This window comes from Pseudopipra pipra, chromosome 10 (genome assembly GCF_036250125.1).
Source record: "Pseudopipra pipra isolate bDixPip1 chromosome 10, bDixPip1.hap1, whole genome shotgun sequence".
In the NCBI taxonomy this organism is placed as follows: Eukaryota; Metazoa; Chordata; class Aves; order Passeriformes; family Pipridae; genus Pseudopipra; species Pseudopipra pipra.
The window spans coordinates 16,180,187-16,196,756 of NC_087558.1; the positions used below are offsets into that span (position 1 = coordinate 16,180,187).

General features: G+C 38.0%; 1 protein-coding gene across 4 annotated transcripts in view; it reads left to right on the forward strand.

Annotated features, from left to right (window-relative positions):
• Window positions 1-16,570, forward strand: part of SPHKAP (SPHK1 interactor, AKAP domain containing) — a 68,643-nt gene that overhangs the window by 2,759 nt on the left and 49,314 nt on the right. For all 4 annotated transcript variants that reach the window (XM_064666453.1, XM_064666454.1, XM_064666456.1 and 1 more), the window contains exon 2: window positions 16,135-16,237. In XM_064666453.1, the coding sequence (XP_064522523.1) occupies window positions 16,135-16,237 (103 nt within the window). The remainder of the gene's footprint in view (window positions 1-16,134; window positions 16,238-16,570) is intronic.

Sequence of the window (16,570 nt, forward strand, 5' to 3'; positions counted from 1 at the left end):
ATTCCCATAATAAAATGTTTAGGCAACTTTTAATTGAAATCTAGCTACAGCAGCTGTTGAGAAATACAAACTATGAATGTTAGCTTTTAGGAGTTAGCTTTACAGCCTCACCAAAGAAAGTTTTCACTGTCAAACTGTTATAAATAAAATCTATTTTGCATCTTCCCTTCAGAATCATTTCAGGCACTGACCTGTTTCTGTGGCTGTTCATGCCTGATCTTACCCACCTACACACATCTTCCTAAACCAAGGCCACAGCTCTGCCCACTTGCTGACTTGCCTATCCCACATTATGATCAGTCCCTGAGTCCAGCACAAACTCAGGGTGCATGTTAATTCCTGCTCAGGGCCTTCCCTTCCTTTGGCTTCCATATCTGAAGGCAAAAAATGTAAGCCCTGGGTGTGGATGCCAACAGTTACTGCGGAGCAGAGCAGGGCAGGAGACTGGCCTTTGGGCATCCACTGATAATTTAGCATTTCTAGCAGTAGCTTGCAGTGAACACTCAGCCTGGGGGTCAGATGAGCAGCTGCAGAGAACTGCACAGAACTGGTAGCTGCCACTTTTTCTTCAAGCAGCTAAAAGACATTTTGGGTGCAGGTTGCAGTTGGGAAGCTGAAAATGTGGTCTATAACGATTTATTGTTTGGGGGTTTTTGTTTGTTTGTGGTGGGTGTTTTTGTTTAGTTTATTGTTTTTATGGTGGAGGGAAACCCCCCCCCACATTAATATCTTAAGCATACCAACTTGCACTTTGCCTCTTCAGGCGAGAGACAGGAATAAAAAATGCTAGAACTTTTTACATATGAGGCAAGAATTTATGTGTTTCTGTCCCCTTTGTTACTCAGTGACTATCTGGAATGCTGTTGCACAGAAGCCTAAGGACATACAACCACCCCTTTTGGTAAAACCGCAGTTTCTCTGCTCAAGCTTATGAAAGTAAACCTATACACATATGCAATTTTTGGCCAACCCTGTGTATCTGACAGTAATCTTAACTGACATATAAAAGTCTTCAGACGTCTCTTTCAGACTGGCATCTACACCTTTTGTGTGAATACTAGAAAGAAACAGAGGAATTAAAAGTGTTTTTCAATTCAGAATTGGAAGCAGCACTAGGTCTTAGAAACAACATTAGACTGAATGGTAATTCAGAAGAATTAAAATGTATATCCACTCAACAGAGATGAGAAGTAGCAGTTTTTCTGTTCTAAAAAGTGAAAAAGACAAGCCCAAAGAAAGTCTGGCTGTTTCTGAGAAACCTGCTCTGCTCTGCAAGAGGTGCTGTATCAGCACCACAAAATGATCTGTGCTACATCTCAGTAATACCTGGTGTGTGGCACATACTGCACAAAGAATGGCTAAGAAAAGCCTTTACTGGTTTTACAGGATCCTGCTGGAAACCAAGCATTGTTTATATTTGATGAACATGCTAGGGGTGACCGCAGATGTAAAGAGGTAAGTTGGGATATTCAAAGCTGAGAGGAGACCCAAAAGCCAGGTCTGGACCAGAGCTCCCTTACAGGCAGCAGGCATGTGGCACACACTCAGTGCCACTGGGCACTTACACAGCCAACACTATGTCACAGGCAAAGCTCACAGCTGCTCTTGTGGTCCAGCAAAGCAGCCTGGATCTTGTGTAACAGAGAAATCAGATTTGTTGGCTTTGTACTAAGATGCTTTTAGGAGTGAATCAAATAAAACTTTGATCCTTTAAGGAGACAAGATTGCAGGCAGAGACTCCACAACAGCAGTGGGACTAAGCTACAGATAACAATTAATTTGAATAAATCGTTAAAGAAAACAGAATGTCAACAAAAATAAAATAAAACAGACAGAACAGCAGCACATAAACAAGACTCGATACTAAAAATTTATTTTGAAGAATTGTCAGTGATGAGTGAAATGAAATAAGTGAAGACAACTACTTGGGATGATGGGGGCTGTTTAGCGAAACTGAGCACAGAGGCCACAAAGCTTACAGGTCTGTTCTCTAGATTTTTCCACCTCTGTGAGTAAAAGAGAACTAAGTGTATTACAAGTATTATTTAAATAAAAGAGGGCAAATAAAGAAATCCCCTGAACAAGAGTGTAATGACAGAACTCTCATTATCAAGACAACTACATGCATTAGAACAGCAGCTGGTGTCACATATGAGGATGAAATTTGTTTTTATGCACTCATGCAGAACCAGTACTGCAGCCCAACCAGAGGAATCAGTTTAATATTTGCTGGGTATTCTTTTCATTTGCAAATTAGCAGATGAATTTGCCAGATGTTATGAGTGGAGTGGCCAGAAAATTTATCTAATGCTCTCTGGTAATTTTCAACATTCACCAACTTCTTACAATGCTAGTTTGATTGTCAGTGGTGGGAATTCTTGAAACAACATGCTGTGCCCTGTTTTCATGGGGAATTACTTTAAACAGTTCATTAACCTGGTTAACCTGTGTTGTTAAACATATGCAACAATTCTCAGAGATACTTTCTTTCAGTGAGGTCAGGGGAGAAAAAAATCAGCTGAAACCAGAAGGAACTTAAATTGTCAAAGATTATAAGTCTGTGGATGAGGATTCTTATCGCTTGAGGAGCAGGACTGTGAGTAACAGGAAGAGGGAAACTTGCAGAAGTTGTAAAGAAATTAACTATATAATTTCCATGCTTTGTTTCACTAACGAAAAATGCACTATAGTGACAAAACCCTACTGCTTATTTCCAGGCTTGCATCTCTGCTTTTTCCTTTAGTTTACCAATCTCATCTGTTTTGAATTCTTTAATCCACCTTACCTTAGCCTCCCACATGAACTTCAGACTACTTTTCCAGAAACCATTCATTAATCTCCTCTTTCTGTTCCTGCTCCAATTCCATGCATCACTTCTCCCCTATCTGACTGCAATGCTTGTAATAGTGTCCTTTCAGTCTGCCAATATGTATCAACCCTTGTCCTTCTTAGTTCAATCCTCTCCTTCTTCAAATATCCTTCCCCTAGTATAGACTTGAGAAACCCTAACAGCTGTAGGTGACAGTTTGAAACATCCATAATTTGTTGCTATGCTGTTCATTTTATGTATCATTTAGGCTATGACCTCCTTCCATTAATTGCTGTAGGCACACTCATTAGGCCATGGAGGTTTTGCCATCTCCTTCCTCAGCCCTATATTAATCACTTTAGTCTTTCTTATTACATCTTGTTTCTTCAGCTACTCCCTGAGAAGGAGGGAGCAGGGCATAAACTGGTGGGAGCCTTTATCAGCACTGTGGATAATGAACCCTAGCACTAAATCTGGTTCAGGTCCCTTCTCAGGCAACTGTCATTCCCTAAACGTGTGTCTAAGAACACCCTCTAAAGGACAACATTTTAAGCCATGATTGGCACCTGCAGCCAGAAGCCCCATATTTAGACAGCACAGTTGTGTGCTAGAGGTGCTGAGGAGGAGAGGAGGCTGAGAAAGCTCACTCCATTGAGGATACCAGGCTGGGATCACAGGGATCCCAACAGTGTTCCCTCCAGGTATACTGCTCAACTGGAGTGCTGCAGCTGCCTCTCAGGGACAGTATTTACTTAATTAACAGTGGAGAAGCAGCTTCAACATGAGGGACCAGGAATGCAAGCACTAAGAGCCATGCAGTTTTGAGCAGTCACTCAGAAGCAGAACAGGCAGTTTTAGGTTTTTTCTCGAAAGAAGAAGAAAAATTAATTAAATTTCTACAGCAAAACAATAGGTTTAATTACCAACTCACTGAATAAAATGAAGCAGCAGCTCCCCCTCTCCTGGTGTGTTGTGCAGGCTCCTGGCTGTGCTCTCTGGGGAGAAGCAGGAAGGGAAAGCCTGCCTGGCACCCATGGGGATGATGCACTTTGAAAAACTTCACATCTCTCCAGAGCTCAGTATCAGAAACTTGTGGGGGGGTTTTCCCCAATTTTTTAAAAATCTCTTTGCTTATCAGTGGATTCAAATGCTTCAGACTGCGTGTACAGTACACCTACCCTTCCTTCTGCTTCACTGAAAACAGAGAGAAAAAACTGTACTACATATTTCTGGTTTTCTTTTTATAAGAACTACAAATTTAGCACGTGCAGATTAATACTACGATTGCTGGGATTTATTTGGTGCCGATTTTGAATTTTAAAACTTCTGGATTGTTTTAATTAATCTTTTTAGTTTCCATCATTAATTTTCTTCACTTCAAGATTTACCTGATTGTTATTAAATATCTGGCTACTGCCAATGCCCATGGCACAATAGGTAGTCAGTGTTTTTTATCAAAGCTATGTTTCCTCTTGGTTGTGGCATCACAATTTATTATTTATCTAATTATTCTTGAGTGCTATGTAAGAAAGTTTCCTTTCTAAGTCTTGATCAAATTTAATTTATAGCTGAAAGAGAAAGGACTTTTCTAAAACTTCTAACACAGAACTTTATGCTGCAGTTTATATTTCCCTGCTACTGAAATTCAGAACCAGCCAACAAGTCCTGTATAACCCTCAGCAGTCACTTTTAACACTGGGACCTGCCCTCCATTCTCCACCCTAATCTGGCTCCAGGCACTTGCAATAACCAGCTTTCAAGTGTTAGGGGAGCTTTTCTGTTTTCTGGAAGAGTTTTGATCTATTATATGAATTGTTGGAAAACCAGAATTCATTGAACTAAGACATTGTTGTGGTATAGTTTAAACTTTTTAAATAGAAAGGTGCACAGAGTTCCACGGGACTTAGATTTTCTTCCAGCAGTGAAAAACCTCTGTGGTCCTCATGTAGTCCCTGTGAGATTGCATAGTTATCAGAATTTCATCTACAGGCACTTCATCAGCAGTGGAGCTGTTCATTACATGCAGTGGCTCTTCAGAATATTAAAGGAAGAAAGAAATGGTGTCTCTTAGTTTTCAGAACTGTGTTTAAATTAAGTCCAAATCCTTTTCCCCCAAGATTAATTTATAACTGCCTGTGCTATTTCAATTTGAAAAGGGAAGAGATCAAGTCAGCAGGGTAATGGTTCAACAACATGCTTATAGATTGTTCCTCTTCTGTGTTGTCAGGGCAGTGTCTTCCTTCTCAGTGAAAAATGTGGTTTACCACTGTAGACATCTAATAAAAATGAACAGGTCATTTATTTTTAAAAGGAAAAGGTTTGTGTGCTGTTATGTTGAAATGAAAACTCATTATCCTTACATAAAGTCTGGAATAAGACCCTTCACTCAGTAGGAATAAAAAATAATTGCTTCTTGAATATATAAAAATACAGAAGTAATAGCATGGCTATTAAGGAGCTTAGTTAAGTGATCACATTGTGTCTGCCAATAAATTCAATCCTAAACATAATATGTGCCATAAATTCAGTGAAATCCCATGGTCACATTATGCACATTCCTGAAAGTAGCATATATGAACCGTATCAATGTTCACATGATGTCATTTAAATGTTAGTGTAGTTACCAAGCATCAAGTTTTGGTACTTTTACAAGTATAGCCATAGTTGTAAGATTATGGAAATCAATACTGTACGTTATGGAACAGCACAACTGACTACAGGAGAGAGGTGTCTTTTTGTACTACCATCAGTAGCAGATTTTTATTTCATACAAGTAAAATTGAATTATAAGCATGAATGTATTTGCAACAGGTGATTTTTCTGATTCAGAAGGCAAGACTTGTAAGGGTGAGGCTTTTAAGGTATAGTGTATTAGAAAAATAATTGAGTAACTACTGAAAAAAACAGTGAAAGACCATAAACACATAATATAAATACAAATATTAATCCAAATCCAGTAATTAAAACAAACAAACAAAGAGGCCATAGGGCCAGGTTTACTTTGCATGGGTTGCTTTTGGATACACAGAACTAGACCTCTGTATTATACTGTTTTTCTCTAGCTGAAGTTGTTAAAGAGATTCCCCACTAATGAAACAATAATAATTATGCAAAACCTGAATTTAAGTGCATGCCTTTTCTTTGACCATCTGAATTGAAAGAACTTAGACTTTGCAGTGTTGATCAGAGTAAAACAAACACACCCAAAGGCATAGAACAAGAGGCAAGCTCTACTCTAAATGAAGTTAATAGAAAGAGCTTGGCTGTTGCTGGGCTCTGCTGAAGCAGAGTAACATCTCTGCCCCGGAGACAGTGAGTATATTCTTTCAGCTTCCTTCGTACTTTTTGGGGACTTCTGGGTGCATTACAAACCACAAAAAATCCATGCTGCCATAGTGTTTTTATTTTTAAATAGAAGCCTGGATAAGCTAATGGTTGTGATACATCTGCTCAATTTAGACACCGATTTTGTTCATCCAGTAGGATACAACCTCAGGGTCAGTTCCACTGAAGTTACTGTAGGAGCTTTCCCAGGCTGTGGTGCAAGTGAACTTGTCTGTCCCTGAGCTAACATCTGATAAAACACTTCTATCTGCAAGGACCAAGCATGAAAAAAGAGCAAGTGCCATCGAAGAGCAACTTAATCTCTTTCAGATTCTCTGCAACCAAATCCTCTCCTGCTGAGTGGATGACTAAATATTCATGTCTACACCTAGTCTGGTGTATTTTTGCATTAGTTGTAAATGCAGGAATACTCATTTAGCAAGTACTCATGGAATCACACTGCAGGTACTGGTAAGGTTGTCTGAGAGCTTAACCTGAGCTCAGTCCGTGGTGCAGACAGTGCTGCTGGACCTTGTGCATCCCACTGTGAACAAGGTAACCATTTCAAGCCCAGGTATCACAACAGTTTTACAGTTAATCTGAAGTTCATTGCAAAGCAGTCCCTGTTTACCTACATCGTATCACCAAGGGAAAAAATCAGATTAATTAAATTAATAACTCATTGACCTGATTCACTGTTAGACTCTCAGAGATAATGTCCTACATTCCTCATGTAGAGTTAGAAAGGCAGTAGATTTAGGGGTAGAAAGAAGAAAGATTCGTCTTGCCAAAAAAGCTCAATCATAGTTTCTTGGACTGAAATCTCATGCTTTCCTTGTGCTGGTGTAAGTAAGGAAGAAATTGAGAATGTTGCCTTTATCAATGTACTCAATCCTGTTAATCACATTACAGGTTTCACAGACTGAAGCAAGCTAAACCAAAGACAATGTTTGCAGTATCTTGACAGAATTATACAAAAGCATGTTTCATCATATTAAAAGTTAATTGAAAGCAGCTTCATTTTGTTCACATCTTTGAGAATGCTGTTATGCTTTTTTTTAAAAAAACCCATACTTTAAGCAAGTGGGTTTTGAGGTCTTGTTTTCTATGTTATCACAGATTGTATTTATTGACATATTAACATAGCATCAAAATTTATAAGATTTGTGTTCCTTTGGGATATTAGTAGTAAATCAGAATTGCTTGGGAATATTTCAGGCATGTAAAATATGTTAAAATAAGATTTGTTGTGAATAAGCAATGACAGAATGTATTCCTTGGCATTAAAATAACCAGAATGTACTCTGACATTTTAACTAGATAGTTTATGAATGTAACTGCAGGTGGTCATAGAAACAATACTGGATTCAAGAGAATAGGAAATTTCTATGAATATTTCAGATGAAAACACTTATATTTGGACTATTGTTTTATTTTTCTGGTGTCATTAGTCAAGGTAAAAACATATTGCTTTCTGAGCTCTATTATAATCGTAAACAATGTTTTGAAAGATTTAGCAGGAATCTAAACCAACTTGACTTCCTTTCAAATAAAAAGGGTTGGAAAACTGAATAGAGTTGAAGAAATAATACATTTACTAGATAGGTACTTCTGAGAGTAAAATATTTACTGTAATGAAATTTAGTATAGTAGGGACCAACATTACAACTATATAGTGTCATTTTGACCAATTATTTTTTCAATATATAAATATGTTGGTGAAGCTGCCTGGCCAAAGAAATTAATGACAGTAGACAACGAATTGCCTTCATTTTTACAGCTATAGAAATTATGTTAGAATTGAGTGATGTTATTTCTGAGAACAGAGGAAGAAGAGTAGATTATCTACAGAAAAATATCAATTAAATCCTTGGGCATTAGCAGAAATGCAGCCCCCAACACCCCCCCAACAAAAAAAAAAAAAAAAAAAAAAAAAAAAGGGAAAAGAAATAAGATGGTATGCTTTACTGTTCTGTGGCTTACCAGTGGCTGGGGACTCTTCAGGCATTTGGAAGGAATATTTTGTTATAATTTCCTCTAGTATTCAGAATCATTTACTTTTGTCCTATGGAGAGGTGCATCTTCAGCTACACTATGCTGAAGTCCGTTCTCATAATTTGTATTAGCACTGTACAGCATGATATTATGGCCACTTGGCTTGTCATACACAAACTTTGCTTTTTCCAAGACCCTAACCTGTTCCATAATTCTGATTCTCTGCTGAAAAATTTGGTTTTCCAGTATCACCAGTCCCTTTTCACTAACAGCTTTGCCCTTTACCTTTTTAAAGTAGCTGAAAGTGATGCTGCGACACTGTGAAATTACCATGCTTCTCCCTTAAATGTCTGTGGACAAGTCAGCCCTTTCTTAATCTCATGATTCCAAAGCCAGATTGTTATTTCTGAGGAAACTGGATACAAAGAATTTCAGAAAGTCTGACAAACATTAGAAACATTCCATTAAAAGGATGAAAGCAATATTCACCTTCTGATCACGCACATAATCCTGACTACCTACCACATTTCAGTTACACTTGTACAATCTATTTGATTTGTAATCAATCTAAAAAAGAAAACATGGGAACAGCTAGCAAGTTTTGATTAGCTACATGCATTTTCTATTCAAATAAAATCATGACATACACATTTACTTTCAAGTTATGAACATCTTTGTCACATTTTTCTTCCTTTCAGAATTGTTCAGTATCTGTCTTGAATAGGATTAGTGAAAAGCTTTTATAAAGTAGATTTATAAAAATCTTTAAAAGGTAACCCTTTAAAAAAAGTTGTCAGATAGTGAAATACTTGATTGCATGTGCTGTGCTTTGAGGCCTGTTTTGTCAGTATTTGACTGTTGTTTCTCCGATGTGCCAAATGAGAATCATGCTGCATGGGTTGATAACAAAAGCTGGTTGAGAAGCTTGACTGTGAAGTTTGGCTATATAATATAAAAAGATGTCAAAAAATATTTAAACTAGTTAAGCCAAGATTTACATCCTCCACATAAAAACACTGGTATCTTCCTATGTACATTCCACTGGTTCTCCTGAAATGCCCAGCTGACAGTTTGTGCACAGCATAAGAAGGAGAGGAGCAGTCAGTGAACACAAGTTTTTAAATACAAGAAACATATAAAACAGACTTGGAAAAATTACCCAGTGCTTTATGGCATGAGAGTCTAATTTGCAACATCTTTGATTTCATCTGGAAAAATGCTGAGAATTTCCATTTCTAGTTGAAATCTGCAGGAGCTGCTTGCACATTTGTTATGTATTTAACTTGGACCAAGTTTCACCAGTTTCCAGCTGTGTCACAATGTTTTTTCCATTATTTTTAAAGGAAGAAGATAGATAACATCACACACTTGGACTATTACATTGTACTGCACTAACAACATAATCTATATTAAGAATAGGCATTGACATTGAAAGAACAGTAATAATATAAGTTGCTTAATAAATACACAGTCATGAACATTCTTGCTGGAGAGGAAAAACAAGTGTTTCCTCCTTTGCCTCCTTCCTATAGCACGAGGACAAGTACTGTTCTACACTACAACTATATATGCTAAGTGAATAAGGAATTTTTGTGGGTCATCTTTTTAAGAATATTTCAGATTTTATATTGTTTCTCTCTGACTTAGGAGGCTCAAATAGTAGCAAGCCTATTGCTTTTGCTGTAGAGGGAATAAAACTGCCTTATTCTAATGTTTCTGTAAAGCCTGTTTGTCATTAATTCAGTCTACATCTCTCTAAAATCATCTTCCTGGTCAGCACTGCTCACTTAAGTTATATACATACAGACTAATTGGTTTGAAGAATCCTTCCTTTAACAAGATTTCTTTCCTGCAGTTGAACCCTCAAGAGTGCCTTTGTTTCCCACCTAGCTGGCAGTCCAGACCTGAGTATAAGCTCCTTGCATTTGGGGCAGAAAAGCAGCCTTAGTTGCCTAAGGCTCCAAATCAGGAACTCAGCAGAAGCTGTTGTTACCTACAAATCCTTCTAGGCATTTTCTGTCATTGCCTTACACACCCCACCAGGGAGAGACCTCACAGTCCCTCATGTGCTTTGTCTGTAGCCTCTTCTGCCATGGGTCCAAGCCTGTTCCTTCTAGAAAGTTTCCTTAGTAAGTAGCCATTTTACCAGCATAACAAAGGTCCCTCAGGAATTATCCTAAAGCCATGTCAAATCCAGGGATAGGTGGGAAAAAGGCAGGCCTATCAGCTGAGTGCAAAAGCCAGTTTGTATTGGGATGATTCTGTCAGTAAGCTGCTGAAATCTCAAACCACCAACCCAATCATCCGTCATTCAGCTCCTGAGTGCCAGCTCTTTGGTTTGATTGTCAGCTCTCTCAGCTGAATGTATCCTGCCATAACTATTAAATGTGGAGGAGTTTGTCAGACTTGTACATAAAGCCTTGTTATTTTTTCTTTAGTAATTCAATCAGTAAATACAGGAAGGAAGGAATATTTCTAAGTAGATCATATAAAATTCAGTTAATTTGTTTACATTTATTCTTTAGTAAAACTTGACTGTTCTTTTATAATATTTTAAAAACATGATTTGAAAGAAGGGTAATAATTTCTACTGCTTACAGAGGCTTCTAGATTTGTTTACTTTTTTAATTTGGAGCAGAATAAAGGTAATTCAGGGCTCTTTCAGCATTGTGAAGTGCACCTTAGCATGCGTTGTCTTTTCTCTGCTTCTGTTTTTCATCAGCATGTAGCTAAAGACCTGGGCTGTTTGCAGCTGTATCACTGATAAAAAATGAAATGCAAATCAAGAGTACCCAATAGACACTGTGAAATGAGCAATCTGAATATAAAGCCCTTAAACTTTGAGTCTTTTTAGTGAACTGATCTGTAAAACCCAAGAACCTGTTAGACTGCATAGACAATGAGGAGAAGTATTCAGTATTTTCAGTTCCAAGTGAAGTCAATAGCAGCCACGGGAGACTGAAACAAGTCTATGAATACCTTAGAAGATGAGATCCTGATATTGCCAGTGATTATATTCTGCACATGGATTCCAAATCCATAACAAAATCAGAAAGACATTTGTTTGAGGTATTTATAGAGCATCTGTTTGACTAACCATCTGTGCTCTGATTGAAGTATACACATGGTCCAGACTGAATAAAAACCATTTATATGGATTAGAATAGTAACTTTGACACTGTTATATCTAAAGGTTTTGCTCCTAGTGACTTTGCTGACCTGTTTACACGTAAAGGTAAATTTTAAAACTGTAAGATCTGAAAGGTAGCCTGAGGAAAGAGTGTAACTAGTCTGTCCACTTCAAAAAGGCTTTGAAGTTAGGAGATGTTGTTTGAACACTGCATGCCTTTCAAAACTGCTTCTTGCTTAGGGTCTGGATTAAGCTGACTGCCTTCCTCAGTTTCTGACTAGCTTTTGGGTTTATTTGTGAGGGTAAAGGTAAGAATATGCTTAGGTATTTTACTGTGCTTTCGCTTCTATTTCAAAATGAGATTCATCCCTTTTTTGTTGCTCATGGTGTTCAGTAGAAATATTAACAAAACATTAGAAATGTATCTCACTATAGCTTGGAGTTAATTGCATTGAGAAATCTCATTGTGTTCATTCAGTTCACTTCCTTCAACATTATCTTTTTCATGGATCAGTATGTTTTGTATGTTCAAAATGCTGAGATTAGGAATCATAACGTAAAGATGAAAAGCAGTAGGTTGTAATATGATTGATTCAAAAAATATATATAATGGTCATTTATTTATTGAGATTGCTCCTTAGGAATGATGATTGAACAGCGAGTTTTTGGAAGCTGGTTATGTTTGTTCAAGATAGTAGAAAATTGAAGTTTCTGATATTGTTTCACAAGATTAATTTTCTTTAGTGATAACCTGGGGAATTCTTTAAATTACCTCATCTTAGTTGATGTAGCACCATCTGCCACATCTGCAAAGAAGATAATTATTTTTAGGAGCAGCTGTGGGTTTTTTGATTAAGTCTTGAGTCATCGAGGTCAGTATTTTTGAATTATTCAACATAGGAAAGAATAAGCAATTGGTTTGCATTTTGGTCAGTAATAGAGGATGTATTGTTATTACAGTTGGTGACATAAATCTCATAGATATTTACTGCAGTCCTCTAATTTCCAAGAAATTTTTTGTGAGTGCATTTAGGTTGTAGGGGAAAAAATACAAGTCAGAATTCATGAATCAGTAAGAGAGTACCTGGTAGAAAATTAGTGGCTGTAGAGACTCTTCCGTTAATAGAAATGTTAAAGTGAAAATGACACATTCTTAACACTGAGTCATAGGTCCAGGTTCCAGACTTCAGTTTCAAAAGCTGAATTGTGGATTAGGACCTTTGACCAAAAGAAAACTCCCCAAATGAGCCATCCCTTAACAGAGATTCTTTGTTATCTCAGTGGCTTTCATGATAACGCCAAGTCAGATGAGCACATCTAAGTCAGATGAGCCTTTTCCATCAAGTACTAAACAAGGGAGCCAAGCAAAATTGAGAACTGGGACCTGAAATCTTCAACAGCTTTCTTTCTCTTGTAGAGGAGAGGCTCCAATCCGTGCCAGATGTCTTGAAAGACCAGCGCTTTGTGTAAACTCTTAGTGTGAAGTAAAGAGTACATGAATGCAGAGCTATCATTCAGTGATGAGCTGGCTACATCTCTGCAAGAGCTTCTTTCAGCTTCCTGCTGTTGAGGAACTAATGAGACCAGACACTTTCTCAAAGAAAGAATAGTTTTTCCCTGGGGAGCTAATGGAAAGTAGGTTTATCTTTATTTCTTTGCTACAGAGTGAAGGTGGCAGAGCTGTATGGCCTGAGGAGGGTCTCTTGAGAAATCACACACCTTGAAAATGAAAGCTTAGAAAGGGTACCCACGGGATAAAAAAAGAGGGAATTTTACTGAGAGCTGAGATAACTGAAAAAGAGATGTTTAAAAGCCAAACCTGTATTCCACATTGGAAGAGAGACATGAATCTGAAGGTATCTAGACAGGACCTTCACTGCACCTCCCTGAGTTATGGAAGACTCCGATTTGTGGCATTGGATACCCAGCCTGAAGAAGCACACCTAGGTGCTCATTTTTCCATCAGTTAGCATGCCCTGCAACATGTCTACTTTGTGTGATACCTAGAGGTGACCATGTAGCTGACTGATCATCAGTAGTGGCCAAGCTGTGGGGAAGTGTGTTTGTTTCTCTGTACTTGTTTTAGAAATTGCGTACCCATAAACTCACTGAGGAAAAGGCTGTGGGGTCTAAAACTGTTTCTGAATGTAGCTCTCCTATTTTAACACTTCTTTGTTAAAATAGCTCTGCTTTTCAGTGACTGTGAAGCCTGACTGCTTGAACCTGTTTGCAAACAGTGGAAGCCTAGAGTTCATATCACTGGCACAATGAGTGTTGAACGGCAGTGCAGCAGGAGAACAGGGGTTCTGCTCTGCAGTTGTGGCACAGGAAACATGAACCTAACACAAAAAAAGAAGCCCTGAAAGTGTTACAAATACTTGTAAATGCATTGCCCCTTGTCCTGTGAAACACAGCTGCTGATTTTTCCTGTGTTCCAAGTAATCAGCTGGATGTGGCTGAGGACTGGGATAGCTGACAAGAGAATTGAGGTTTACCAGATTTCAGTAACACCAAAGGCAGTTGTGTTTCCTGTCTGAACTTCAGTCATAGATGGAACCTTTTCTGTTTGGAAACATTTAATGGCAGTCTACATTTATTTCACTCATCACATACTTTTAACAAGATTTTCTCTATGAAAAGTGGGCTTGTTTTGAGAATAACACAGATTTAAAAGGATTAAGATTTTAAAGATCATTTCACTTCCCACATGACCAGAAGGAGAGCTTTACTTCTGTATGGGACATGTCATGTGCTACCCATTACTGGAGTATCATCCAGAGATAGCACAGATTTATTAGTACTCCAGAATGTGACTCTTCAACTATATTTTCCAGCTATGCTTTAATGTACTATTCTGCTTGTACTGTTTAATTAAGTTCCAAAAAAGGCCTTCATTTAGTGGTCAAACTGTCCTCTTTGTTGCTTTTAGACTCAGCAGCACTTCATGCACTGGCAGTTCAGTTCCCTGCACATGGTGTAACTGAGAGCAAATCGTCATTATCAGCACCTCAGCTCCCTGTAGGGAGAAGAAGTGGCAAAGCCACTCAGTCTTCCTCTCAGTGAAGAGCAGGAGAAAACAAGCTTTGTACTTCAACCTACAGGTCAGACCTGATCTGTAATTTCCTTTCATGTTGCAGAAGTGATGCATCTTACAAAAAGAGGCAGGGCACAGCTTCTGCTGGGAGTAGTGAGTTTTACCTACTACAGAGGCTGCACCTAAATGTGGACTTATCAAGGAGGATACTTAACTTATATAATATTTGACCCTCTGAATATGAGGTGCTTATTTTTAATGAAGATATAAAACCAGAATTGACTTAATATGTTTAATGTCCTTCATTCTGTTAAAGAACTCTGCATAAGGCCAATAAAATGTTATTTTGCTTTGTCAAATGCTGGAGAAATCACTGCCCAGAAATGTTACTGTTTATCAACTGACCAAGGAAGCAGAATTTTGTAAACAGGCAAAAGTACTTTTTCTAGATACAAAGGATGCTGATATCTTCCAGAGTATTAAGTGGTATCACACTTTTCAAGTGAAGTCAGTTAACCCCCTGGTCTCACTTCTACATTTGTATTCAATTCTCACATGCAATTCCTGAAGTTTTCCCCAGTTGGCAATTAATAAGCACTAAGTTAGTTTTATATTTTTCATTCACTCTTTTAATAGCAGCACATCTAGATACTTTTCTTAAATAATTATAGAAGACCACCACACACATCAGCAAAATTCTTTTTTACAAAGTTACTTATCAGTGGGAATGGATATATTCATGTCTAGTCCTCAGTAGTGTCAAGTGAAATGTACATCCATGGATCTTTGAGAGAAAGGTAACCTTACTGATGCTTGGCTGTAGATTTGGGGGGGAAAAAAAAGGGGACAGTAGCCTAAGTTGCCTCTTCTTAACATATTGGTTTAAGCTCCAGTAAAAGATCATTGCTCAAGCCGTGGCAACCTGGTCACTCATTATGGTCTATCACAACATGCTCCACAGTCTCTCATGGATGACTTGCAATAATTAAAAGCGCTCTAGAGACCCAATTAGGGAAACAGAACTTGATCATGTAGGGTACTCTTTCCCTAGTACCTTTCTGGAGAAACAGCCCTTTAACACTCTGTGGTAAAGGAGGGAGAAACTTCACTAGTCTTGCAACAATATGATTATTATATGAAGGAAGATCTTACAAGACTGGCCTGGACTATTCCAGAAGAAAAGTATGAGGGGTGGTACCTGCAGTGTGTGCAAATAACTTGGATGGGAGAACTTGTCTTTGTGGTTTTATACTTCACATCTGCACAGTCCCAAAGCAAATATATTTGTTTTGTACAACTGACTCACAAAACAGAGTATGAGCATGACTTACCTTTGCTCTAAACCCACAATGTATCAAGCAATTCCATGTGGGTTACAGAATTCTAGCTCTCCTGTTGTGTTTTTTACTTTTTAGTCACCACCCCTTTACTTCTATCCTAGCAGGTAAAAATGCAGCAAATATTTCTGTTGTTTACAAAGCTGAATTTATGCAACAAGTATTTCATTTGCTGTTCCAAGCTGTCTGCTTATGAAAACAAGCTAGTATCACTTTTTACAGTGTCATTCAAGACAGATATGATTATAGGCAGTTTGTGCTACCCTCTAGTCTTCAAAGGACATCAGTCTGCTATTTTATATCCAAAGCATGAAGCTCAGGAGAATCTCCCAAAAAGGGAAAATTAGCAATAAATGGACTAGTAACATCAGCAAGGAGACTATAGACAGCTTCCTGTTTTCTGTTACCTCTCTTTACTGAACTGTGTTTTGGTATTATTGGAGTTATTTATGTAGCTGAGTCACTGGAAAGGTTTTTGGGGGCTTGTTTCTTTTTTGTTCTTCAGCACCTTTGAATCTCCACTGATGCATGAAGTCCCAGAGCGCCAAGGCAGCAGCACAGACAGTTCTGCAAGCAGTTTGGGAAGCTCTGTCACAGCATGTAAGAAGGTAACTTCTAAGTTTATGTTATATTCAAAGTCAGATATATACATAGCTTTGCTTTTTAGCTTTTGCCTTTATTGAGGAATACAAACTTAAGTGATACTTAAAGGTCTTGATACAGAAAAATAAATTATTGTTGCTGTTATGGTATCTTGCAGTTTCTGTCTGCTTGGTCTATGAAACAGGTTTTCTGTCCTCCCTCATGTCTGACTGGAAGGGTTTCTACAACAGGAGGTGGTATACATTGCTGTTACTCTTTCCTTAAAACAGGTTTATATGTACTTATTTAATTTAGGGCATGTGGGGGGAAAAATGGCATCTGTGTGTGTATGTGTGTCA